Genomic DNA, 27933 nt, shown 5'->3' with positions numbered 1-27933 from the left:
AAGTTTGTGTTGCTATTTACACGTTTAACATCGTTTTAATGATTTGCCGTTTTCAAGGCACAAGTACTTACTTAAATGACAACAGCATCCTTTTCCATTTTGTGCGTGTAAATCTTTAAATCCACACAATCGTTGTATCATTTTATTCATTCATTATTTCTTTCCCCACAGACCATTTGACATCCTACATGTAACCAGCTCGGGTGTGATGTATGTTCTAGCTTAACCTAGTTCTATAGCGGAAGTTGAGCTCCGAGGTCAACGTCCAACAGTAACCTGCATGCGCATCATCACATCACCCCACTCTCTGCTGTTAAAGCGTCTGTCACCTCATCATGATGTGACTGCTTCTCCCTCATTCCCGGGAAAAGAGATGTCAAAAGGACACCACTGATTCCCTGATCTCTTGACCTCAACCCTTTTCAGGATTACTTTTCAGTGCATCTCAACCGGTGAGTGATGGTTTATCTGAGACCGTTGGCGGTTCAGGACCACGCTGCGGCACAGTGCTCACCTGCGCGCACAGCCAACTGTATCAGTGCCACTGCTGGATTATTGTATTAGTCGCTTCTGTGACACGCTGTTAGCATCCGCCGGTTAGGGACGCTAGCTTAGGCTTGACAGGTGACGCCACCGTTGATTAACGTTAGCTGACCGAATGCTAACCGGGTGCTAGCTAGAAAGCCGTTGACGTTTTTTTTTTTTTATTTATTTATTTCCAACGTCATCGACTAACGTTAATGTGCTTCGAGCCCGGACGTCCATGTCCGCCAAACGCAGTTTTCCAAATCGCCTTTGCGATGTTGTTCCCGTTGCTCACCTTAGCAGTGTTTGTAGCCGCAGTGCTTCGCTTGTTTTTCTGGTCCCGCAACCATCTATCGATAGGTAAGGTGTGCCATACCTGGGATTCTTCTCCCTCCTCCTGCCCGAGCCGTTTGGGGGGAGGAGAGGAGAGGGGGAGCGGGGGTGGTGGGGTTACATAGTTGTAGTATCGTGAAGTAACACGAAGGCAGGTAGTAGGACGGTGGATGCCTCGTTGGTAAGGTGCTTTTCGTTGGTTCATTGGAACGAGGAAGTGGAGGTGAAGTCCAATATTATATTAATGGATATCTACTGTATATTAACAGTTGGTCTTTTTTTCAGAGAAATGTGCCCTGAAATCAAGTTGAAGGCAGCATACAGTTATCACGTTATTGTCCTCGACAATAACATTTGATAAACTCTATTCTTTCATTCTGCAGCAGCACTGTTTAGTGCATCTAACATGCAGGCAGAAGTTATGCTTTTCTTATTTCTTTTTCTTCATTGTGCTGCGGTTACTTTGAAACAATGCTTCAGGTGCTCGCAGCTGATGACCACAGTAGGAACAACCTTCACGCCATCATTCAAAGCTTCTTGCGTTTTTGCATACAACTCTTTTGGCATCAACAATAATTCATGCCTTATCCAGGCCTGCACACACACTATCTGCTGATGTTCCCAGTGTGAGTCCAAAGTGTTGCAATGTCGGATTGCATTATCGAGGCACTAAAGTTTATTAAACTCACTTTTGCAACATGACAAACACCATTGCATGCCAGGGCCATCTTACCACACACACACACACACTGTACCCTCATATCTGACCTCTCCGTGTCTCCTTTCTAACCGCTGTGTCTCCTGCGCAGTGTTTGCAGCCTGTTCACGTCGCCCGGTCATGGCACAGCAGGACGGTGCGGCCAAGAAGGACCCCGCCGTCGCGGCGTTGCACTCGCACTTCATGGTGGGCTCCGTATCAGAGGAGAACTCCGAGGATGAGATCCCGGGGAAGCTCGGCCTGCTGCTGGAAGAGAGGGAGACTCGCTCCTTGTCGCCGTCCTCTGACAGCTCAAGCAGCACCTGCGAAATGGGATTCGACCACATTGATGGTCCCCAGCACAATCTAAGGTTAGAGCCCCTTTAGTCTTTACGAGAAGTGGTCCCTTTTGCAGTTCCACAATTTTTGTATTTACATTCGCTCGTGAACCCATTGTGATGCAATAAGTTTACATATTATGAGATCTATGTTTTAGTTTTTTTTTAATTGGATCATTGCTTTGCCCGAACAGCTTACAAAGAAGAGATTCGCAATCTTGAACGAGACAAGTAGGGCAGGCCTTCGTCTGAGTTAGCCCCTTCACCAGCGCATGTGAAAATATGCAGTGCCACTAGCTTGCCAGTGCTAAAGGCTTCCTTTGTGTCCTGATGAGCTGTTGGGCTGGAAACGTACGCTTTGACCTCAGCAAATCGGTTTGGGGAAAATGCATAAGTGTTCCCACACAGATATTCCCATTTCGGCGGAGGGAGCTTTTCAGTACTGTCAGTCTTTAGTTTCTCTGCCAGCCCCAGGATTTTTTTTTTTACCGGGTGGCCCAGACCTCACATTACACCGTCAGTTTTGCAAATACACGCCGCGTAAAACCCATTTTCCTCACAGAAGATTTGGGTTTTGAGACTAAAATGCAATACGCATTCTTCTGTACAGCATTGCCGTTCATTATGATTGCATATTGTTTACCTTCCAGTGAGGTTTTACACATGTTTCTACCTGCATCTGTCAATTTGGTTCCGTAACTCTACGTTCTGCAAACTGGCAACTGGCATGCGCATCGTGGTGTTTCGTGCCAAACCGCTTTTAGAGTGTTGAAACCTATTGTCTATGAGACACCAGAAACTTTGGGGCCCAACCGAAAGAAGCCGGGGCGGTGGTTTTTAAAACTGGAAATACTGGATGGTGTGTCAGTCCCCCCCCACCTCCCCTTCAACGATTAAAACCTCTAGAGGCCCTACAGTGATGCAATAGTGCACCATCAGGCCACAGACAGCCAAATATTCCTCAGGCGCTGCCACGCCCTCCAGTGCCCTCCTATACGATATGTTCTCTTTTCAACTGTTGTTAAACTGTAAGCTCCCTAAATATAATTTGTTGAGCCCTTTCACGTTCCTAAATTATTACCATCATCCCTGCCAGTATGTTTTTTTTTTAATTAATACATTTTTTCTTTCCTGTTTACTGATAGATTATGCTGTAAGTCACACCACCAGCCATAAAGTTCAGTAGTCAAGTGCTCTGCTTCTCATCAACATGATGTGAAACGGTGTCTTTTTTTCAAATCTTCTGCGCTGTTAAACATAAACTGTTGCTAAGACGCTGTGCTGCCAAAACACTTGCTTCATGGGTGTCTTCTGGCAGTTATTTATCTAAATTCATGTCCTGTCTTTTGCACATTCATCTCCTTGTTATTAGAGCTACATAATATCCTGTTCTTTCCAAAACTAGTGTTATGAACGGGCAATACATTGTTCGCCCTGACAGGCCAAGCATGTCAGGGCTGCACCTGGTAAAGCAAGGCAGAGACCGCCGGCGCATTGATCTCCAAAGGGACTTCACTGTGGCTTCTCCCGCGGAATTTGTCACCCGCTTTGGTGGCAACAAGGTTATCGAGAAGGTGAAGATTTTGATTTCGCACAATATGTACGACCTCTTTCCTTTTGATGAAAACAAACCGCTGTCCAGACAGGTCGGCCTTTGTAACTTAACTATTTTCCTTCTCAAGGTGCTCATCGCCAACAATGGCATCGCAGCAGTCAAATGCATGCGCTCCATCCGCCGATGGGCCTATGAGATGTTTCGCAACGAAAGGGCAATCCGCTTTGTTGTGATGGTGACCCCGGAGGACCTAAAGGCCAATGCAGGTGAGCTTTTAGTAATGATGTCTCTGAACGCGTAAAACCACGTCCCAAAGGGCAAGAACATCGGCGCTGGTGAATAAGTTTGGATGCACTGCAAGTTAAGAAGAAGACTTCACCTAAGAAGTAATCTGTGGTTCTGCCTTTTTTACAGAGTACATCAAAATGGCAGATCATTACGTGCCTGTGCCAGGAGGGACTAATAATAACAACTATGCCAATGTTGAGCTCATTCTGGATATTGCTAAACGGATACCCGTTCAAGTATGCCCACACACTTCTAATGTCTGTAGTTTTTCCACAGTAACTAATAGCTGCGGCATTGACTTTAAAACCTGCTGTCTCTTGGTCCTCACAGGCTGTGTGGGCTGGATGGGGTCATGCCTCCGAGAACCCCAAGCTCCCCGAGCTGCTCCATAAGAATGGCATCGCTTTCATGGGTAGGAGCGGCTTCTTACATTGCCCATCCTCTTTGATCATCCTTTTAACTAACCCTCACATTACCCGTTACATGTTGTATTGCTTACATTGATGAGCTCTACCTCAGGTCCCCCGAGTCAGGCCATGTGGTCTCTGGGAGACAAGATTGCCTCGTCCATCGTGGCTCAGACCGCCGGCATTCCAACCCTGCCCTGGAGCGGCGCCGGTATGTCACAGTTTGTGTCTTTTTTTTTTTTTGTTCATGATCGGCTTTGAGACATCGAAAAATACCATGCTTAACGTGTTATCCGTCGGTCTTCCTCAGGCCTCACAGTGGAATGGACAGAGAGTAACCAAAAGAAGAAAATCATCAATGTTCCGTCCGACGTGTACGAGCTTGGCTGCATCCAGGACGTCGAGGATGGCCTGAAAGTAAGCATGTCATTTAAGTGCTAAAGGAATGTTGCATTTGCTTAAGTATAGTGTGCCGAGCTACATGTGTGACCGCTGTATGTTTCCGTTGCCAGGCTTCAGAGAAGGTCGGCTACCCCATAATGGTGAAGGCCTCAGAGGGGGGCGGAGGAAAAGGCATCCGTAAAGTCAACTGTGCGGACGAATTCCCTAATCTCTTCAGACAGGTACGTTAAGACTCTGAATAAATCCAGCATTTCATTTGAAAATTCACGCAGGACTAACATCGTATAATAGTGTAAATCTACCATTAGTGATTAAAATTTGAAAAATGTGGCTACAGCCAAATTTTAAAATGTTTTCTTATTATTTCATTTGTTGACCACTGAGGTTTGCTTCTCTTTGCTTCTCCAGGTGCAGGCAGAAGTCCCAGGATCGCCAATATTTGTCATGCAGCTGGCCAAGCACGCCCGTCATCTCGAGGTCCAGATCTTGGCTGATCAATACGGGAATGCCATTTCCCTATTTGGCAGGGACTGCTCCGTGCAGCGACGGCACCAGAAAATCATAGAGGAGGCTCCTGCTACCATCGCCACTTCTGATGTGTTCGAGGATATGGAACGGGTAAATTCCAGCTTGCATTGTTGGTACTTGAAAGGAGGCCTGAGACCAGGCAAATCCATCCAGATGATTTGAACAGAGTTGTTTTTTCTCCTCAGTGCGCAGTGAAGCTGGCCAAGATGGTGGGGTACGTGAGTGCAGGTACAGTGGAGTATCTCTACAGCCAGGATGGCAGCTTCTACTTCCTGGAGCTCAACCCTCGTCTGCAGGTGGAACACCCCTGTACTGAGATGGTGGCCGACGTCAACCTGCCTGCTGCCCAGCTGCAGGTCAGTTCCACCCAGGCGCGCCTTCTGTGTTACCAAGAGCGCATCAAATGCGACACGTTTGAGTCTGGGACTCGCCTGTAGCAGACAAAGTTAACACGCTTCATCGCTTGGCACTAGACAGGCCCCCCTGTCTCCATGGCAACAGGCTTCAAAAGGAGGCAGTAGGCGGAAGCTCTGTGTAGTAGATCCATTGGTAGCAGCAGCACTGGGTCACGTGGCCTGTTCAGCAGTGTTTGGGATTGTGTGGAAATGGGTCAGCGGCAGTCAAGCTGAAGAGCAGTGGTACTGTTGCCAAGCTGATTGGACGTTTCTGTGCGAGTGACCCACACTATCAAGGATGAGGGTCTTTTTTTTTTTTTTTTTTCTTCCAGGCAACACCTCTATCAGCCAGAAATGTATTTTTAGGAAAAGTGTCAGAATCATTCGAAGCAAACACAATCATAATCAATGTATATGCTACAATGTGTTGTTTCCCCAGTTTGTCAGAGGCTGTGAATCTGTCCCTTAATGTTCTTTTCATGTCCAGTTCCAGTGCATAAACTTGTGTCGTAAAATACCCTTTATCTCCTGTCAGATTGCTATGGGTATACCTCTTCAAAGGATCAAAGACATCAGGATGCTTTATGGCGTCCAGCCCTGGGGAGACTCCCCCATTGACTTTGAGGGCTTGTCGACTGCCCCCTCCCCGCGGGGCCATGTCATTGCAGCACGTATCACCAGTGAAAACCCTGACGAGGTAAGCCTCACTTTCTCCCGCTGTACAAAAGATTTGGATTCTTGTTGCACCGTCGCCCATCGTTCTTCCCTTTTGTCAAACTAGCTGGTACTAACGTTCAGTATATGAGATTAAACGCAGTGTGTTCGCAGGGTTTCAAGCCGAGCTCTGGCACAGTGCAAGAGCTGAATTTCCGCAGCAATAAGAACGTGTGGGGCTACTTCAGCGTGGCGGCGGCTGGAGGGCTGCATGAGTTTGCAGACTCCCAGTTTGGACACTGTTTCTCTTGGGGAGAGAATCGGGAGGAAGCCATCTCGTGAGTCCGCAACGAACATTGCTTAGTCACAATGATCAACCAAAAATCATTGATTTATTGTTAGTGATAATAAATATTTAGGAGGTCTTTCTTATGCAATTATTTTTTTGTTGTTCTGGTTGTGTATCTTTTTAAAGCAACCTGGTGGTTGCTCTGAAGGAGTTGTCCATCAGAGGAGACTTCAGAACCACAGTGGAATACCTCATTAAGCTGCTGGAGACTGAAAGCTTTCAGCACAACAGCATTGACACCGGCTGGCTGGACAGGCTCATCTCCGAGAAGATGCAGGTATGTGGAGATAGTAAACAGCTGTGGAATACAATAAAAGAAATGATTAGTTTGACATATTGTCAGTGCTATAAAGAAACTAAATCTAAGATATGGTTTGTATTGTTATAATAGTAAGACTTGTGCTTTAGCCTACTGCTACAATACAGTTTTGATTTTAACTTTTTAGTAGTAAAGTGTATGTTGTGTGCAGGCCGAGCGTCCCGATACCATGCTGGGAATTGTGAGCGGGGCTCTTCATGTGGCCGATGTCAATCTAAGAAACAGCGTATCCAACTTTCTGCATTCTCTGGAAAGGTACAAATGTGAAGAAATGATTTTATGCAGTAAATGAGAAAGACTAAAAGCAACTCTGACATCCTCTCTACTCTCTGACCAGGGGCCAAGTGCTGCCAGCACACACACTTCTCAACACTGTGGACGTGGAGCTGATCTATGAAGGGACTAAGTACCCCCTGACAGTGACCCGCCAGTGTCCAAACTCCTACGTGGTCATCATGAACAACACCTCTGCTGAGGTGGACGTCCATCGGCTCAGTGACGGAGGTCTTTTGCTGTCTTACGATGGAAGCAGCTACACCACCTACATGAAGGAAGAGGTGGACAGGTAATGGAGAAAACTACGCTTTAGAAAGCAAGAATCATTTCTCGATAAGCTCTATCACGGGGTAGTATGACATTTCAGACTTTTCATTTCTGGTTTCCGTTTAAGAGAAAGTCTTATCTCTCTCTCTCTCTCTCTCTCTCTCCCCCCGAAAGGTACCGCATCACGATTGGGAACAAGACTTGTGTTTTTGAGAGAGAGAATGATCCTTCGCTGCTGCGATCTCCTTCAGCGGGAAAGCTCATCCAGTACAACGTCGAGGATGGCGGCCACGTGTTCTCTGGACAGTGCTATGCCGAGATAGAGGTACAGTATGTCAAGGCTTATGTGTGTGTTGCTCAAAAGAAAGCTGGAAAGTTTAAGTTGACTTTTTTTTTTTTAGGTGTATAGGTATGTGACTTTGCACTTGTAAATTCCAGGTGATGAAGATGGTGATGACCTTAACCGCTGCAGAGTCTGGTTGTATTCACTTCGTGAAGAGGGCTGGAGCAGCACTGGAGCCTGGCTGCGTCATTGCCAAGCTGCAGCTGGATGACCCAAGCAGAGTGCAGCAGGTATCGTTTGTCTGACGTGTGCAATCCACACAGGTGTGCGCTGTGTGCCTGGTAGGATCTACTATTGCCTGGCAAAACGGTGTACGATGTATAAAGGTTAATATGTATAAAACACACATAGGGCTGGACATTTATGCAATTCAAACCGCTGTTTTAGCAGATCGCGCTGCGTCAAATACGATAAAATAGACAAAGAGGAAGATAATGCTGCAAGTCTCAGATTTGCATCTCAAGTATTCAGTTTGGATTGATACATTTTAATAAACATTGAGAATGCTGCAAAAACGCTTTGGGTGGCACTTGCAGTTGCCTATGTATTACGGGAACTTGCATCTGCCAACAACTGAACCAAGTCGGGGGGGCAGCCTAATAGTAGAGAAGGATAACAGATCATCAAATGAAGACTACACATTTTGGACTACTTTCTTAAACAAACATTAAGGAGTAAGCCAGTTAGTCACAAAGCTTCCACGGGTTCTGCCCAGTAATGTTGGAAAATGTGTGCAGTATTTATATCTTTTTGTTGGTCCTGCAGGCAGAGCTGCACACGGGGCCCCTACCTATCATCCAGGCAGTCGCTCTGAGAGGGGAGAAGCTACACAGAGTCTTCCACAACACCCTGGATCACCTTGTTCACATAATGAACGGCTACTGTCTCCCTGAGCCCCTCTTCAGCACCAAGGTAAGAATTCCCGCACACCCGGGCACGCATCATCGACTGTCGGCCCTCGATGAAACCAACCTCTCGTGTCCGCTCTAGTTGAAAGACTGCGTGGAGAAGTTGATGAAAAACATGCGCGACCCCTCCCTGCCACTGCTGGAGCTTCAAGACATCATGACCAGCGTGTCGGGTCGCATCCCGCCCGCTGTGGAGAAATCCATCAAGAAGGAGATGGCTCAGTACGCCAGCAACATCACCTCTGTGCTCTGCCAGTTTCCCAGCCAGCAGGTGAGAACGGGGTTCTTCTTAAAGTGCACCATGTCGCTAACAGTAGAACTCCAGAGGAGGGCCTCACTTTTCTTTGCAATTAATGATATGTTTCCGCCGTAGGCGCCACAGTAATTAGTTATGTTTAAGTATACAACACATTTTTACAGCGGTTTTCTATGATTTATGGTTTTACAGTCTCATCTGGTGTTCAGTTTCACTGTAATTTTTTCAGCTGACAAGATAACTACTGTTTTCGTACCAAATTTAAAACAAATTCTGTATCTAAATATATATCCGAGTGACCGGATATCTGCATAAGAGTAAGCACAATAAGTCCTGCTTTTGTCTTGAAAGAATTGTGTTAGCAAATAAAACACCGGGGTTCAATGAACTTAGTTTAATAATATAATTAATAATAATTTTGTGTACTAAGAGGTTTGTCTCCCAGCAATTTGCTGGATTATATAAACAATCTACTGGTTTTAGGTTGTATTAATGAAGACTTTTGTGCACATTCCTATATTTATACTGAGCAAATAATAGTAAATACAGTACAATAAGTAGTAAAGGGGGTTGACACTCTTTGTATGACATATTTATGCAGACAAAAGTAAGATCTAACTCTTTTAGGATCCTCTCTGTACATAATGGGAGCAAGCTAGCTCAGGGTTCATGGCTTCATGGCATGGATTAATTCCTTATGAGTGTCCGCTTAAAGTCTCATATTGTCTTTTTTTTCTTTTCTTTTTCCCCCAAGATTGCCAACATCCTGGACAGCCATGCTGCTACTCTGAACAAGAAGTCTGAGCGAGAAGTCTTCTTTATGAACACACAAAGCATCGTTCAGCTGGTGCAGAAGTGAGTGCACAACTTGATCACTCATATTTCCTTTGACCCGAATTGGACCAGCTTCTGGAACACATTAGGTCAAGAATAACCTTGACAAAACATTGGCCTCGTTTGTAATCACTTTATGACATGCTAGTATTCGTAACACTGAGATTGGTTTGCCGTATTTAGTTGTTTTCCCAGTCATTAGATCTCCTGCTCCCAATTAGTACAATGCATCATACTTCTTTGTGGTTGTTGTTTTGTTTTTTCTTGGAAAGGTATCGCAGTGGCATCAGAGGTCACATGAAGGCCGTGGTGATGGACTTGCTCAGACAGTACCTGAAAGTAGAGATCCAGTTTCAGAATGGTGAGGGCCTGAAGAGCAACTGTCCTCTCTTGAACGTACTCATCCTGTCCACTCGGTGGAGCTCTTTTACAATGAGCTCCTCAGTGACTCTGCAGTTCCCCTTTGCCTCTATTAGCAAAGCTCTTACGCGTTGGCTTGTTAACAGGACACTACGACAAGTGTGTGTTCGCGCTGCGTGAGGAAAACAAGGGCGACATGGCCAACGTGCTCAACTATATCTTCTCCCATGCTCAAGTCACCAAGAAGAACTTGCTTGTTACTATGCTGATTGTAAGTACACACCCACGCTCACTCCGAACTAAAGAGTTTTTGGGAGATGTAAAAGCGATGCTATGTAACGGCCTCCCCTCGTGTGTCCAGGATCAGCTGTGTGGACGCGATCCGACACTGACCGACGAGCTGATGGCCATCTTGACTGAACTCACCCAGCTCAGTAAGACAACCAATGCCAAGGTGGCACTGCGAGCCCGCCAGGTCAGAGGTCATTTCCTCATTTCTGAAGGACAAATTTGTGGTGATATGGTGCTGTGCCTTGACTTCTTCTGGAGGCGTTAAGGCTGCTGTATGTAGGATTGTCATGTTAAATGGTTTTATCCGTGGTGCACAGTGAGAGTCCCACCACTAGATGTCCCCATCTACTCTTTATTTTTATTGGTAAAAAACTAAATAGAAAGTGTGAATACAACCTTTGGAATCTAGATCATAGAAAAAAGGGTTAGAGATGGACCCTTTCAAAAAAAGTCAAGAGAAAGGTGTGCATGAACTAATTTACTTGTGTCCAGGTATTGATCGCTTCCCACCTCCCCTCGTATGAGCTACGACACAACCAGGTGGAGTCCATCTTCCTCTCTGCCATTGATATGTACGGCCACCAATTCTGCATCGAGAACCTGCAGGTAGGCGTACAAGGAACCTCATCCTATGCTCTGGAAACGTGGAAAGGGTTCGAGATGATTAATTCTGCGTTTTTGTTTTTTCTAGAAACTGATCCTTTCAGAAACGTCCATCTTTGACGTTTTGCCAAACTTCTTCTACCACAGTAATCAGGTGGTCAGGATGGCTGCCCTAGAGGTACCCAAACAATCATCTTTTACTTGCCTTTCATGCACCCCTTTTGTCGAATGCTATGTTACTGGTGATTCGCATATCAAACTAATCTCTCTGCAATGCCTGCAGGTGTACGTTCGCAGAGCATACATCGCTTATGAGCTCAACAGCGTCCAGCATCGACAGCTGAGAGACAACACGTGTATAGTGGAGTTCCAGTTCATGCTTCCCACCTCGCACCCCAACAGGTATCGCGTACAAGAAACGCTCGCAATTCTCATTTGCTTTGCATCCCCCTCCCTCTTAGTCGGCACTATGGACACGGATCAGTATAAAGGAGGCCTTTTTCCCTCTACAGTTGCATCTCCTCTAGCCTCACATGCCACACGTGTTATACAATCGTCTAGGTGTTTGTAGCATAGTTGTGGGTGTGCCGTGGTTACACGAAACATATGGCTACGATGCAGATTATATTAATATAAGATGAATATTTAAGGAGCTGTTGGTAAGTTACCTTTTTTTTTTTTTTAACAGTGAAGCGCAATGAAGTGACATTTTAGGTTCCTCTCCTTTCTCCCAGCTATCTGCCATTGTGTGTTGTTCTCCATGTAAATGCTCCTCATGTGCAAAAGAAAGTATTTTGCAAGACCAAGAAATATCTTTTCGGTTTGTCAAAAGTGTGTGTTGGCCTTGAGCAACAAAGCTGCCCGTTGCCCCTCCTTTTAAGTCCCGGTGTGCTCCTATTCCATGTGAAGCTGGAGAATCCCGAAGAAAACCTACACAAACTTTGAATTTAAAACCAGAATTGCACTGTGACATTTCTGTTGCATGCTTACCTTTTGGGGTTTTGTCCAGTTTGTCTGTGTGTATGTGCTGGGCATGGCCTTTGCTATGTTTGGTTTGACTTGCTTATGCAGTTACTTCCTTTCAAAATCCTTTAAAATGCCGTCACAAATATAATCACAAGCATGCGATCCAATGTCTGTTTACAAACTAAGCTTCATGTTTGGTTCGTCCCTGTGAACTAAAGCCAGCATGAGTGTGAAATGATTTGCTGACTCTATCAGGCCATAAGGCATGTTGTCAGGGGAGCAGTCAGGAGGAAGTGAAATGTGTGTTTACGGCTAAAGGGCCACTACCAATTTACTTATCCTCAAATTTCTCCATTAATTAAATGCATTTAGATATTGATCAGCACAGAATACATCCATCACGTTAAAGGACACACACACACACACACACACACATTGCGACACCTTGACTGTCTTCCTCTCCTTATGCCTGCCACTAACAACTTAGTAATCAATGTTGTTTGATTGCAGAGGGAACATCCCAACTCTAAACAGGTATTGTAAACATTCTTTTCATTGCACAGACTAATCGTGTATGCTGTCGACTGGCTGGCTGCTTGCTCATAGCAGTCATTTATGTTGTAGTTAATTCATCTGGCGACGAAGTCAACCGATTGTTTGGTTGTTAAGCTTTTTTAGTGCGTCATATGTTTCCCCAAATGAAAGCAATTTAGCGACTGGAATTAAGTCTGATGGAGAAAAGCTATGTTTTTAACAGAATGCCGATGGCATTCAGCCTCTATGTCACACACTTCTTCAGTCCGTGTGTATCTTTGTGTGTTGTATTGCAAATGATTGCGTGTATGTGCCTCAATATTGTGGATATCCGGAATAATGGTGGATGTGAAGGTGGTGTTAAGATAATGCAGACTACATGTTACACCAGTGCAAATCTCCTGACCTGAAACCGTTGACTGTGACTGTCCTGCCAGGAGAATGTCGGCTCCGGTTTTATATGCGACTAAGCTCCTGGACCCTAAAGATAGTAAATCTAAGGATGATAACTCGAACAAGGCCTGCGATTCGGAATCTGTGGACAGGTTTGACATACGAAACCTCTTGAATGCTTTCAGTGGGTGTAAATTCAGGGACTAACCCCCAACCAACTGACATGTGAATACTTAACAGGGTCTTTCTGGTGGTTTTGTGGAAAGGAATTTAATTGGACCAACCCGTGCGGCCACAATCGCTGGTGTTATTTATTCCTTCTTGCTTTTCATAATTTAAACTTCATTCAGTTTTTATTATAAAAAAACTCCTACAACTAACACATCCTTTTGTGTGTTTTCACAAATCATATTTCCCAGAAACTGCGGGATCAAAGCTGCTGTGGGGTTCTTGGAGGTGGACCGGGGGGGGGGGGCGGGGGGGCGTCTTGTAGCGGTGCGGCAGATTCCCATTGTAATTGCTCTGTGTCAATACCCTAGGATGTCTTTCTCGTCCAACCTGAACCACTACGGCATGGTGCACGTAGCCAGCGTCAGCGACGTCCTGCTCGACACGTCCTTCACGCCACCTTGTCAGCGCATGGGAGCCATGGTGGCTTTCCGCTCATTCCAGGAGTTCACCAGGTCAGTCCATTTTATGCTTTCCTAACTGTGATGCATTCCGTCTGCAGGTGTGGACTGCGTTTCCTGTGGGATTATTCGCATGCCTGATTTTTCTTTCCTTTTTTTTTTTCTTCTCTCCTCCTCTACAGGAACATAAACGACGTGCTGAGCTGCTTCTCTGACTCTCCTCCCCCAAGTCCAACCTTCCCAGAGGGAGGCAATCCTGTCCTGTATGGAGAAGAGGATAGCAAGGTGACAAAAAGCTGAGAGTCACAGGCCTGTCATTGACCTATGGGATGTGTATCTTAGAGTGAACCCTGTGATGCCTTTGTCGCCCAGAGTGTGCAGGACGAGCCGATCCATATCCTGAACGTGGCCATAAAAACGGACAGCGACATTGATGACGAAGGGCTGGCGGCCATATTCAGAGAGTTTACTCACTCGAAGGTGGGAGCAGTCAACCACAAGGCTTCTTGGTTTCAGCTGTGAAGGGAAATGTTTTTGAAATGGGCTCATTATCATTTTGACATTTTTGCCTTTTTTCTTCTCCACTTCAGAAATCAAAGCTGTTTGAACACGGCATACGTAGGCTTACCTTCCTCGTGGCCCAGAAGGTGAGGGCCCTGTTTAGTATTTACAAAATCAACTACCTGTGTCCACAATATGCTGCGCTGCATGACACCGATTCAGCATTTCTGAACAGCATGTCTCTAGATTGATGATCGGAACTGTTCAACTTTCTTTTTGTAATTACTAATACTACTGTTTGTAACAACATTATGTGGAAATTTTGCAATCACGCTTATTGTCCTGTTTGTCTCTCTATCTCTTTCTGCATGCTTTGCTTTTTGCTGCATTTGTGATGACAGGATTTCAGGAAGCAAGTCAACTGTGAGGTGGACCAAAGGTTTCATGTAAGTAGAGGAGAACAAATGAAATGAGGAGGAGTGACTCGTTCCATCAATACACTCCAACTCACCCTACCAATATCCAAACAAGGCATCCAGCGATTTGAAACGCATCCGTTTACGAATAATGTAGGCAGTCCACCGAGGGGAAGTTAATGAGATCAACAGACCGATGGATTGGATTAAATTCATCTCAGCCAGGACTGCTTGAACTTTCCATTACCAGCCATGATGCTCTGCAGCGATCCGATTTCAAGAGGAAGCTTATGCAACTCTGTTGCACCAGCGTAAAGAAAGGAAACGTAACCCACCGTTGTGCTGAATCAATACATGTTTGGTTTGGCCACAGCTTTGTTTCGGAGCTACAGTTTAAAAAGAAAAGCAAAAAAAGACCCCTAAAGTCATTGCTTACATGCTGTTAGCATGAAATGTCTATACTAAGTGCCACGCAGCAATGTGAGCACACGTTTTTAGCATGAATAGCAATGCATGAATCAACCCCCAATCACAGCGGTTTTGTGATCCGCTCTGCGGCCTATTGTGCTGTAGTGCAGCGGGTAGCATTTATCTGCCCGGGATTGACCCGTTATCAACAGAACACCCACTAGCATTTGGACGATAATGACAGGGATTTAGAAGAGGGTTACATTTGAGGAATGCTCTTTGCCGTTGCTGTCATTTTTTGACAATAGGTCTTGATTTGTCTTCCAATGGGACAACGCGCTCTGATGAGAGCTAATCATGCTAACTCGCCTAACCGTTATTATGTGGCCCTTGTTACATGAAGGTGGTTTTCAGTAGTCAGCACCATTCTGCATACTCATCCCCCCCCCCTTTTTTTATATATTATGTTTGCTTTATCTCCGAAGGTGAATATGATGCGTAATCAGTGCGAAATCATGGCTCAAGGTTATCAGTGTGTGTCCCTTTACAGTCCCCTTATCATCGTGTGGCCTGCGAGTGGATGAGCGCGTCCCCCAATTGGTCTTGCCTTGTTTGGAAAGTGGAGGACTACATCTGATAAATGGGAATATTTCATTAAGTGGCAGAGTGAGTGGGGAGATGGCTGCATGTACAACAAGCTCCCGATCGCTGCATAATGCTCCTCACTTACTGGTGTAGAGCATGTTGTCCTCTGTTGTGATTAGGTTTCGAGTTTGTACATGTCTGATTTGGCATCTCTAACATGGATGTACTTACAACCATGTTTTGTACGTGCCTGATTTGGCATCCTTAACACTGATTTACTTAAACCATGTTTTGTAATGTTTTAGACATTATTGATTTATCTGTGTTCTTTCTATCTCTGTCTCACGATCTTCCACGCAGAGAGAATTCCCCAAGTTTTTCACATTCCGTGCCAGAGACAAGGTGGGTGGTTAGATGATGCAGTTTGTCAAAGCAAAGAAACTAAAACTAAAACCGACTGACTGACTTTCCTTTAGTTGGGTGCCCATTGTGTGGCACCTAGCAATGCTGAATTTTACTCTTTCAGGAGTCGGTGATGGCTCTTCCTCTCTGTTTCCCCTAATAGTTTCACTACAATGACACCACCAAAACTCATTAAAGTAATGAACTCTTTAATTAGGTCCCCCATTTAAGAGAAATGACACACATTAGCAGCTTTCTGAGCTTGAAATTGACCATAATTTAATTTACTTAATACAGTCTTCGGCTCACAGGCATGTTTTTACTCTTGCATCAACTCAAGGCTCTTGAAATTGCCAATTTTCTGTTAATGAACTAGACGATCTTATAACGTAGAAAGTTCCTCAGCAAAGTTTCTGTGCATTGTCATTTAGAGCGCTGTAGTGGTTTCTGTTTGTCATTGTGTCCGTGTCTCTAAAGTTTGAGGAGGACAGGATCTATCGCCATCTGGAGCCGGCGCTGGCGTTCCAGTTGGAGCTCAATCGCATGCGGAACTTTGCCCTCTCCGCCATGCCGTGTGCCAACCACAAGATGCACTTGTACTTGGGTGCTGCCCGTGTGGAGGTGGGCACAGAGGTTACGGACTACCGTTTCTTCGTGCGGGCCATCATCCGCCACTCTGATCTGGTCACAAAGGTTAGACTGCGCTGGCGCTACCCACGCATTCGCTTTTTCTAAAGTAGTTTGCACAACTTGGATTTCCTTTTTTTGTTTTTTTTACTCGTAGTTCTGCACCTGTTGACTGTTTCTTTCTACTGCTCCTCTGCTAGGAGGCCTCCTTTGAATACCTTCACAACGAGGCAGAGCGTCTGCTGCTGGAGGCCATGGACGAGTTGGAGGTGGCGTTCAACAACACGACCGTACGAACTGACTGCAACCACATCTTCCTCAATTTTGTCCCCACAGTCATCATGGACCCATCGAAGGTTGTTGAAGATATTCATCACAATCGCACACCTCTTCAACGCAGCCCACAGTGTTATTAATGAGTTTGCTCTCACGGAATTTCAGATTGAAGAATCCGTGCGCTCCATGGTGATGCGTTATGGCAGCCGTCTGTGGAAGCTGCGTGTCCTGCAGGCTGAGCTGAAAATTAACATCCGACTGACTCCAACGGGAAAGCAAATCCCCATCCGCCTCTTCCTCACTAATGAATCCGGCTACTACCTGGACATCAGCCTGTACAAGGAGGTCACTGATTCCCGGACGGGACAGGTGGGGCCCAAAGACCGACAGGTGGGGCACTCATACATTTTCCATCTCATCTGCTTAGGATGTCAGCTCCCAGAATGCAATTTACCAGCCTCTCTTGGAAAGTCAAATGTTGTGTTTTTTTACAATATGCATTTTCTGGCATGCCAATTTTTTTTTTTGTTGGTGTAAATATGTAGTTTAGTGTTGTTCCATTAGTCTGGTGGACAAGTCTTCTTGAAGACAAGGCAAGATAAAGTGGGTTTTATTGTGGAGGTGAACGATTTAGGCAAACAAAAACATGCTACCAACCTTTTTAAAGGTTTTTGTTGTGAGTGAAAGTGCCTGCGTCGCACATATGTGCACTAATGGGTCACAACTGAATGACCCTGTCTGATGGTCTGATAAATGTGTTCCTAATGCTGTAAAAGTCTTGACAGGTAAATGCCCATCATCATCTTCGTTCTCATAACAGTGATATTATGGTGAGGTCAGCATATCTTTAAAGTGACTCTCTCTGTACAGATCATGTTCCAAGCATATGGAGACAAGCAAGGTCCGCTGCATGGCATGCTCATCAACACCCCCTATGTGACCAAGGACCTGCTGCAGTCCAAGCGATTCCAGGCGCAGTCTCTGGGCACCACCTACGTCTACGACTTTCCAGAAATGTTCAGACAGGTACGATACAAAAGTACCTAGAAATACCGATTGGCCAAATGACGTTGATGGAATAACTTTATTTTGACTTTTTTGTTTTGTGTGCCAGGGTCTGAAGAAGCAGTGGCACTCTTTCCAGACGTTCGCCCACTTGCCAAAATGCCCCCTTCCCTCTGAGCTGCTCACCTTCACAGAGCTGGTTCTCGACGCGCAAGACCAGCTGGTGCAGATGAACAGACTGCCAGGAGGCAACGAGGTCAGTTTTTTTTGATTGATACATTATCTCAGATATTAAACAAGTTTGTACCCGTTTTGCTTAAACATTTTTCCATAATCTTTATTAAGATAAGCGCTTTCTAAATACATGACTGTTGTAAGGAAATGCATAATTCATCAGCAAATTAAGACATTTCTTTATTTATGCCTCGGTTCTGTGTGCATAGATCGGCATGGTGGCATGGCGGATGACCCTGCGCACGCCAGAATATCCTGCAGGACGCGAGATCATCGTCATAAGTAACGACATCACACACAAGATAGGCTCATTTGGACCCCAGGAGGACATGTTGTTCCTGCGGGCCTCAGAGATGGCACGGGAGAGCGGCATCCCGCGGATCTACATCGCGGCCAACAGCGGCGCTCGCATCGGGCTGGCAGAGGAGATCAGACACATGTTCCACGTTGCCTGGCAGGATACGGCTGACCCCTATAAGGTCAGCCAGCAATCATAACAGTTGCTGTTTATTTGTATATACCGCATGCCTTTCTTTAAGACGGTATTTGATCATCTGATCCCTAGTTATACCTTTCCTACATGTTTTCTTTGAGAAGATTATTGATTTTGTATTTGGAATTTGTATCACTATCATAACTAAGCAGTCTTTGCTCTTTGTGTTTGCAGGGATTCAAATATCTCTACCTCACACCTCAGGATTACAAGAAGGTTTCAGCCTTGAACTCTGTGCATTGCGAACATGTGGAGGATGAGGGAGAATCCAGGTACATTTTTACTAAGTATTAGTACTTATCTTTGCACGCGAGGAAATTGAGATTGCTGTAGTGTCAGTCAAGTGCTCCCATCTTCAGGGTTTTAAACACGCGAGACTACAACAGAGGTGACGGACGGGAAAGCTGCTGGAGGGTCACCTCTGGCTTCTGAGTGAATATATGTGTTGCCATGCAGGTACAGGATCACTGACATCATTGGAAAAGATGAAGGGCTGGGTGTGGAGAATCTGAAAGGGTCAGGAATGATTGCTGGAGAATCCTCTCTGGCTTACGAGGAGATCATCACCATGAACCTGGTGAGACTGGAGTGGGCGCACTTGTGTACAACAAACCCACACGCATACATTTACAACCCTCCTCATCTTTGAGCTGTACAATTTGGGGGATATATCGAGAACGGAGACACGCTCTAGAGTTGATTAGCTTGCAAGCCGTGACGGGATTGTCTTTGACCTGTAGGTTACATGCAGAGCCATCGGGATTGGGGCCTATCTGGTGAGGCTCGGCCAGAGAACCATTCAAGTGGACAACTCTCACATAATCCTTACTGGAGCAGGAGCCCTCAACAAGGTAAAAAATAGCTACTATTAAACTGCAAATTCCAGTTTTCCCACAGATTATTTAAAATAAAAAAACAATAATGCTTTTGCCCAAGTAGAGTTATGTCTGAATCCACACAATTTATGCATCTACTTTTGAGGAATGAGGAATTCACTATAAATGCTCTTACAATCAGTAAGAGCATTTATAGTGAGTTTGTCAGCCGATGTGTGAAGAACAGATCTGGAAGCAAGCGGCGTAAATGTGTGTTGCTCTCTTTTTATTAATTATTTTCTACAAAATTTTAATAGAAACCGCGAATTCTATAATATTTAATAACTGAGTTAATGTTTATCTATCAAAGAAAAGAGAATCAGAAGTGTGTGCATTTGCGCTGTTCCAACTCGGTGATCAGGCCTCCTCCTTCCTCGCTCTGTTCTACTAGGATTCCAGCTCCGATCCCAGCCACAGGCCTGCCTGCCACTCACGGGGGAATAATTGAAAGTGAACCATGAAGTTGTATTTGCATAGAAATAGAGTGACATGCCGGAGGCTGCGGTGCAGGACACCCATATCATTTGTTTTTAATCAAAAGGAAAAGTTTTGCTGAGGCAGATTTGTTTTCTGCATGCAGTTTGTGTGTGTGTGTGTGTGTGTGTGTGCGTGCCCCCTCACGCTTCACTTCCTTCTCTTGTCTTGCTTTCCATTCTCTGTCCTTGTCAAGGAATTAAGATGACTCCATTTCAAATTAGATGACAGATTGCAACATGACAAATCATGCAAATGGCCCCATGATGGCATACCTATTTGCTGGGAGCTCAATTGATTTTAGATGGCCCTACTGTTTACACCTATTTGGGCTAGTGGAGCTACGGTGATGTTAAATGACAAATGTCAGCACAGTGAGGTGATGTTTTGCAATAATGGCTGTTGTGTGTTTATTTATTTATTTTTTTCCACTAATTTCACCAGCTAGAAAAAGTGTTTTTTCTCCCCGTTTATTGTACGCTTTCCTGGCTATTAACTGGAACTTAATAGAGAGCAGGAGGCTGCCACCCAGAGATCATCATTCCATTAACTGCTGGAAAGCTCTCACATTTTCATGGGCAGTGAATAGTAACTACCAACAAATACCCCAGTGAGCTGTTACATCCAGTTCAGCCCTCATTTTCTTCCTCCCTGCTTCACCTCTGAAATCTCGTTCCCTTCTCTCTCTGCTGTGAAATCCCAATGAAGGCCGCGTTGGCCAGAGGCAAAGGGGTTTTGTGTGTGTCAAGGTGACTGCAATGTTTCCTGGGGCCGCAGGATTTCCTGACAGCTTTAGGAGAGTGGCCCAGATTTGTAGCCAGATACATAACCATTAATGGTAATAAAGAAAGTAAATGATGGCTGAAAAGGTGAGAGCGGAGGGTAGGCATTGGGCTCCTCTCTGATTTTTATGGAGCCATGTCAGGGCCCCGCCACCTGTTCTGGCCCGCTTATGAAAATAGGGTGGGCTGCGAGTGAGATTTTATGGCTCCAGGTTGGCATTGGGGTAGTTTTGAAGGTAAATGGTCCGGTGGTTTTCCATCTCCGATCTCCCCGTGATGCAACAACAGCCTCTATCGCACCTGGTAGATGGAAAAATGTGAGAGAGGAGGCTTTGCGAGAGAGGTAGAATTGACATGAAATGGGGCAGAAATTCGGTCCTCCAGTTTTCACACAGGTTTCAACAGCAGTACCTCTGCACATGGCCTCCTCAAAGCCTCGTCTTCTGCACAAGCCTAAAAAGCTTTAATGAGATGTCCGACAGTCTGGGATTAATTAGATTTTTCTTTTTTTATCATTCTCCTTCTCACCACAGGTGCTGGGCAGAGAAGTTTACACATCAAACAACCAACTTGGGGGAATTCAAATCATGCACAACAACGGCGTGACCCACGCGACTGTTTGTGATGACTTTGAAGGAGTCGTCGCGCTCCTGGCGTGGCTGTCCTACATGCCTATGGTAATCTTAAACTTGAGTTTTAAAGCGGATGCTGCATTCTCAATCCGTGTTCTAAATGAACGTGTCCTCTCGTCGCCGTGAGTTAAAAGACGGCTTCCTTTCTTCAGTCTAAATCTAGTCCGGTGCCAATCCTCATCGCCAAGGATCCCATCGATCGGCTGGTGGAGTTTGTGCCTACAAAGACTCCCTATGACCCTCGCTGGATGCTAGCCGGACGTCCCAGCCAGAGTGAGTGGCCAAAGAAACCTTTTAATCTGAACTAGTTTTCAGGGAGTATCGGGTTTGGCCTGGCGTCGTCCTTATTCCTCTCACATTCAACTTGCTCCCCCGTTGTTAGGATTTGCCGCCTGTCACAGTTTGATTTATTTTAAATTAAATTGCTTAACATTTCAGATGGTTGATTCAACAAAGAAGACTCATTTTTGAATGTTAATTATTAATTCACCTTCTAATTCATGGTGAAAACAATTGCTATTTGCAGCCCGGCAGTCATACTGTACATTCAGCCTTACAGCCATTCACTACTCCAGGAATGGCCAAATTAAATAATGAGCTTTGCTGAAGGTTTATAGCATCCTGGCTACAACTGCAGTGATTATTTATGTCATTGCACTTTGGCTCATTTCCTATACCATCGTTTTCATTCAAAATGCTTTGTCAACAGCTAATATAACACACAATAAATGGGAGATGGCCCCTAACAAAGTATATTCATAATTTAGTCATCAGAAATTATATAAATATTAAAATCTTAATATTCCTTCGTTAAAGGTTAAAAAAATCCATTACTAGGGAGAATATCAAGAGATCGTGATGCCAAGCCTCGTGCTTTTTAAAGGCAACAATCCATGATCCCGTGTGTTTTACACTGCAGGTCAGGACTGAGCAGGTTCCACATCAGTGTTATTACAGCTTGAGACAGAAAAGAGATTCGGGGACCGTGTAGGAAGCCAGTCAACGTCTCTGCTAGTGATGAGAGGCGAGGTTTAATTGAATGGTAACCTCACAGGCTGGGCATGTTTCTCAGGGTGTGCATGCAGAAAAAGAGCTGAATAAGCCTCCTACCGCAGTCATCCATCATGCCTGGCTGCCACTATTTGGCTCGGAGGAAAGAAATACACAGCCTCGGACTGCAGGAGGAAAAAAAAAAGCCAGAGTTTTTGAAAATATAGAAAAAGATTTCTAAGATTGCATTTCCAATTTGCGATCATCAACTCTTTTTACCATCTCTGCATACAGCTCCAAAGGGTTCCTGGCAGAGTGGCTTTTTTGACCAGGGTTCCTTCATGGAGATCATGCAGCCATGGGCTCAGAGTGTGGTGGTGGGCCGAGCCAGGTGAGTCTCCCAACAGAACGCTAAACCGCAACGACAGACTACTACAAACGCCAAACGGTAGTTTGTAGATCACAGCGCTAAAAAAAACTCTCCCTTTCTGCAGACTGGGCGGGATACCGACTGGGGTGGTCGCCGTGGAAACCAGGTCAGTGGAGCTTTCCATCCCAGCAGATCCAGCCAATTTGGACTCGGAGGCAAAGGTAGGAGAAACTCGTATCCTCAAGTGTGAAATGGCAAGAATTTTAGCATTCATAGACACAAATCCTCTGATGCAGATTATCTCTATTTGTATATTTAGATCATCCAGCAGGCAGGACAGGTGTGGTTCCCAGATTCCGCTTTCAAAACAGCCCAGGCCATCAAGGACCTAAACAGAGAGGGTCTACCTCTCATGGTGTTTTCCAACTGGAGGGGATTTTCTGGGGGAATGAAAGGTACTCGGTCAGCTCGCTTGGTAATCAGCCGATGTGGAATCAAATCCATCCAGTGTCTCACATGAAACTCTCTTTTCTTAGATATGTACGACCAGGTGCTGAAGTTCGGGGCCTACATTGTAGACGGGCTGAGGGAGTACAAGCAGCCGGTACTGGTTTATATTCCCCCCCATGCTGAGCTGAGGGGCGGATCTTGGGTGGTTATAGATCCCACCATCAACCCGCGTCACATGGAGATGTACGCTGACCGGGACAGCCGGTGAGTTTGGACTGGAAGAAAAAAAACTGCACAGTGAGTATCATGTGTACCAAACCGCTATTGTTCACTTTAATCATTCTCGTCTCCAGAGGAGGGGTTTTGGAGCCAGAGGGAACAGTGGAGATCAAATTCCGCAGGAAGGACCTGGTGAAGACAATGAGAAGAGTGGATCCAGTCTACACGGGCTTGGCTGAAAGACTGGGTGAGTCCTCCACTTCAATTCTAATCATAGCCCTTTACTGGTTTTCTTTGCCCCTGTCGGCCCCTTTTAAGAAAAGGAGCAATACATCTGGTGGGAGCATGTGTGCGTTCACTGTCGTTTTTTATTTGCCGTTGATTGTATCATCTTCACTGCACTCCCTTGGGAGACGTGTCAATCACAGCCTGCTCGGATCAATCACCAGCTCTCCTGTTTCTCCTGCATAGCCTATTGATTTTCCTCTGGGCTCAGAGCAACTGTGGTCCAATGCTGTGTGGGGCTTGGCGCTGCGGGCGAACTGGTGGAATGGAGGGTTGCCGCGGACGGTTCGAGAGATTACAGATTGGAATTGACAGAAATCACTCTTTGGTGACAGCAGCCAGGGGTTTGAGGGGAATCTCTCAAACAAAAACGCTGTTAGCGAGTGTTAATTCACCCAAACCCTCCTACACTATAGTTGCTGTACCCTATTAGCACCAACCGCGATTATGTGTCGCAAAAATCGTCTCCTAATGAAAACCTGGAGAGATTTTTGCATTTTATGTTGACTGTCCCGACCTGACCTTGCGGTATTGTTTTCCAACAGGAACTCCAGAGCTGAGTCCCTCTGATCGCAAAGAGCTGGAGACCAAGCTGAAGGAGCGCGAGGAGTTTCTCCTGCCAATCTACCACCAGGTGGCTGTGCAGTTTGCTGACCTCCACGACACCCCGGGTCGCATGCAAGAGAAGGGTGTCATAACGGTGAGCACCTCTGGCGTGTGTGTGTGTGTGTGTGTGTGTGTGTGTGTGTGTGTGTGTGTGTGTGTGTGTGTGTGTGTGTGTGTGTGTGTGTGTGTGTGTGTGTGTGTGTGTGTGTGTGTGTGTGTGTGTGTGTGTGTGTGTGTGTGTGTGTGTGTGTGTGTGTGTGTGTGTGTGTGTGTGTGTGTGTGTGTGTGTGTGTGTGGTCTCAGTCTAGCTGCTACACCTGCCCGGTGACTAATGTTTTGGTCTCACTAGGCTGTGAGCCTCCGGCGGGCCCCCATCTCATCCTGGGCCGTCCCAGTCCCATCTTTCACATACACACTCACTTTGACTGCCATCCATCTGTGAAAGAACCCTCTGGCTGTGTGAGCAGCACATTTTGTGCACACATTATGGACGCGAATGATTTACCAACTATAAGTGGTCTGCATGTTCAACTCAAGTACCTCTGCAGAGAACTGTGATCGTAGGCTCTAAAATCTCTTCATTTATTGTATTATGTGTTAAATCGGACTGTTTCATGTTCTGTGAGTCATTTTAGTAATCCACACCAACGGACTGGCATTATGTGATAAAAACAAGCCGGATGTACAAACCTTTTTCTTTTTCAAGATATTTGGTATTTTCTTCATGAAATAATCTGACTTGTATGTTTTTTAATGAATTGTCAACAGTAGCTGCATTTACGTTATTATTTCTTTTGGCTTATCTCAGGATATCCTTGATTGGCAAACGTCCCGTGAGTTCTTCTACTGGCGCCTGCGGCGGCTGCTGCTGGAGGACACGGCAATGAAGAAGATCCAAGCGGCCAACACCGAGCTGACAGACGGGCAGATTCAGGCGATGCTGCGCCGCTGGTTTGTGGAGGCCGAGGGAGCGGTGAAGGTAAGAAAAAAAAAAAGAAAAAAAACACCACCTACTTACAGGCTTTGTCCTATAATCTCTCATTATTCAGTGACTTTGAGGGGAAAATGTAGACAACCAGAGGTAATATCTCATCGGCGTACATAGTAAGTAGTAGTAGTCTACCTGGGCTTTTTTGTGCCGTCTTGAATAACCTTAATTATGACTGGCCGTTTGGGCTTGTTCACTCAGGTCAGTGTGTAAATGAGTGATTTCAGAGGCTGATTTTCATCCTCATGCTCCCATTCCTTCCCTTCAAGCTGCAACAGATAAAGATGTGGCAGGCATCCCTGTTAAATCATCGTACGGAAATGCAGATGCTCTGATTATTTGATTGTGGAAATAAACCTCCCTCGGAGATGCATGAAGGCTGTTCCTTCCGGCCCAGCCTCAGTGCTCAGAGAAGGAGCCGTCCCAGCGTTTCAGATCTCCCTAAGAAGTGGCCTTCCTGTTAGCTAATATATTATCCCAATCAGGACTGGCTGTCTCAAACCACAATTAATCACAGCCCTGGCACGTGCAGATAGGAGAGCAACACGCTGTTTCTTAATTAAAAGCAAACAGATTAAAAATGATTAATAAGCGTATTAAATGTTCTTGTGGACCTCAAGCAGGACTGTTCATAAAAAAAGGCAAGAGCCCATTAAACCCCTCAGCCCCCAAATCTTTGCTAAGCCCTCCGGCCTGGCTTTGTTTGGGATCAGAGATGCCAGTACTCATGAATACTAATTTTTTTGGGTCCAGTCAAGACGACTTTGGGGCCTCCCACTTTGTCCCCGTCAATCTTTTCTTTGCTTTTCTTTTTTCTGTTTATTTCTTTTTTCGAATTTCTGTTATTTTATACATTTAATTCATTGATACATTTTTTTAAGGTTTAATTGTGTGATGTCTAGCCGTAACTTCCTTACCTTTTATATCTTGCTGGCAATAATGAATCTCCTCTCCTGTAACGCAGGCCTATCTGTGGGATGACAATGAAGAAGTGGTGGCATGGCTAGAGAGGCAACTAGCTGAAGAAGAGGGAGCAAGGTCCCTCATCGACGAGAACATCAAGTACATCCGCCGAGATCACATCCTCAAGCAGATCCGCAGGTAATCATTCTAAACCGTGCAGGCTGAATGATGCAAATACTACTCCTTGCATGATTATGATGTCTCTTTTGTTGTCCCCATTCTCTTTTTTCCAGACTTGTTCAAGCCAATCCAGAGGTTGCCATGGATTCTATCGTGCACATGACCCAACACATTTCCCCCACGCAGAGAGCCGAGGTGGTGCGCATCCTTACCACAGTGGAGACGCCGGGCTCCTCCTAGGGGCAGCCTGCCCCTCCCCGCCTCCCCCTCTCCCTGCCTGGCTGAAGCTCCGCACGGGCCACAGCCAAGAGGAGCCCGGCTCAGCCAGACCTGCTCCTGACTGAGACCGGGGCTGGAAACCAGGGGGGCTGGAAACCAAGGCTGGAGGAGCCAACATGATGGAGCTTGGCAGCTGCCGGGTTGCAAATGAATCGTTGGCGATGATTCTCACTAAGTAAGAGTTCAGATGACCGACAACAATTATGACATTCTGTCGTATTATAAAAAAATAGTTTTATGTCCGCTAAATGGCCCTGTGTAATTTGAACAAGTGCAATTGAAAAATAGTGCAGGGAATATCTATTGACTTAATATGTAATAATGTGCTTTGGGTCAGTTGACCCGGGTGATGTGGATGGTTCCATTATACAACAACGCATTTTAAAAACTTCCATATTAAAATGCAGCCCTGGTTTGTGACATATGCTTGTTAATATTCGCAAGTGTTTTGATGACCAAGTAGACAATGACGACACATTGCTGGGGGCATTGGCTCCAAAGGGGGTTTTACACTCCTAAGTAGGAAGCACTTAGTTACTGAACAAAGACGGGGAACACTACAACAGAGCCAGACAGGAGAGCCCAGCAGGGACATGGTCCCTTTTTAGACCCCGACTGCTTCAGTTAGGCTGCAGTGAGCGACGGGCTTCTCGTCTCACAACAAAACCACAGCTGTCCCTTCTGTTCGCACAGTACGAGCATGCTGCTCCAGATGCACTTTACTGCATACTGGTCCTTCACACATATGCACCCAGTATCAAAACTGCAGTTTTAACTGGTGCATCTCAGATACAAACCTACGCACAAAGTCTTAAAAATTTTATGAATACAAAGAGGACGCTGCTCAAATGAGCATTAATAACTGGGAAGTAGCATATTTGTTTAAAAAAATATATATCTGATCTCCCCTGTTTTTTTTGTTTTTTTTCTGGACTGCTAGTTTAAGTGGGGTGTGCTAAAACGAATCATTCCAAATCCAGGGTGTATCTTTTTTTTGCTACTGAAGAAATCATTTTTTAATTTGTGCATAATTGGATTGCTAACTCATGAAATGTCTGAAAAAACAAAGACTACTGTTCACTGGATTTACATGACATGTAACATTTGCTAATTTTCACTGTAATCCAAACTGTTTTATTTAAAGTTTGTATCTCATTTGTATGAAATGTTACTTATTTTTAATGTTAGTTTCTGGAAAAACCATGTTCAAATTGCATATTACCTCTCACCTTGAGTTTGTTACCAATAGACAGGCAAATAATTCAACCTGAATGAGAATGGAGTAGATGCTAGTCAGAAAACAGCACCGTGATCCTATAGGTCATACACTTTGCAGAAAATGCAATGTCAGCAATGAGAAATGGCTCTGTACTCAGTGTTGTGCCTTTTTTATGTGACATGTAGCCCAGTTGCTTTATAAGTAACTGGTTCTTTCCTATTCAAGGATGGAAAACAATTGACTGTAATGAGTTCTAACTGTTTTAATAAAGCTTGCTCAACTTA

The 27933-nt window shown here is 45.2% G+C and overlaps 1 protein-coding gene across 12 annotated transcripts; it reads left to right on the top strand.

Moving 5' to 3' along the window:
• Positions 1-209: 209 nt before the first annotated feature.
• Positions 210-27933, top strand: acaca (acetyl-CoA carboxylase alpha). 12 transcript variants are annotated; one of them, XM_040180594.2, is made up of 55 exons: positions 210-452; positions 1668-1926; positions 3299-3467; positions 3576-3714; positions 3863-3972; positions 4067-4148; positions 4256-4354; positions 4454-4560; positions 4656-4766; positions 4954-5163; positions 5259-5429; positions 6004-6165; positions 6297-6460; positions 6598-6748; positions 6942-7045; positions 7128-7355; positions 7508-7658; positions 7772-7906; positions 8442-8588; positions 8667-8855; positions 9595-9695; positions 9947-10035; positions 10181-10305; positions 10396-10509; positions 10818-10931; positions 11017-11106; positions 11212-11330; positions 12405-12428; positions 12866-12973; positions 13361-13504; positions 13633-13735; positions 13823-13930; positions 14041-14097; positions 14353-14397; positions 15721-15762; positions 16240-16455; positions 16590-16745; positions 16831-17055; positions 17536-17691; positions 17780-17926; positions 18114-18383; positions 18572-18669; positions 18854-18974; positions 19138-19248; positions 21062-21205; positions 21313-21433; positions 22445-22541; positions 22645-22741; positions 22840-22975; positions 23057-23234; positions 23324-23436; positions 24020-24174; positions 24889-25059; positions 26033-26169; positions 26265-27933. In XM_040180594.2, the coding sequence occupies exons 2-55, from the start codon at positions 1697-1699 to the stop codon at positions 26389-26391; spliced, it is 7218 nt and encodes a 2405-aa protein (XP_040036528.2). In that variant the 5' UTR covers positions 210-452; positions 1668-1696; the 3' UTR covers positions 26392-27933. The 12 variants fall into 12 exon arrangements, with proteins under 12 accessions (XP_040036528.2, XP_040036534.2, XP_040036532.2 ...); XM_040180596.2 differs by having other exon boundaries at positions 253-452; positions 3335-3467; XM_078107427.1 differs by lacking the exon at positions 210-452 and adding an exon at positions 975-1081 and having other exon boundaries at positions 3335-3467.

Source organism: Gasterosteus aculeatus, chromosome 7 (assembly GCF_964276395.1).
Source record: "Gasterosteus aculeatus chromosome 7, fGasAcu3.hap1.1, whole genome shotgun sequence".
NCBI classification, from domain to species: Eukaryota; Metazoa; Chordata; class Actinopteri; order Perciformes; family Gasterosteidae; genus Gasterosteus; species Gasterosteus aculeatus.
The sequence above is the reverse complement of the archived record's forward strand: the minus strand, read 5'-3'. Positions and strand labels throughout refer to the sequence as shown.

Excerpts from the sequence above, each read along its gene's own strand:
- acaca (XM_040180594.2), top strand. The coding sequence starts at position 1,697 with ATGGCACAGCAGGACGGTGCGGCCAAGAAGGACCCCGCCGTCGCGGCG. Across the intron at positions 7,356-7,507 it reads ATGAAGGAAGAGGTGGACAG|GTACCGCATCACGATTGGGA; the intron begins GTAATGGAGAAA and ends TCCCCCCGAAAG. Across the intron at positions 9,696-9,946 it reads ATCGTTCAGCTGGTGCAGAA|GTATCGCAGTGGCATCAGAG; the intron begins GTGAGTGCACAA and ends TTTCTTGGAAAG.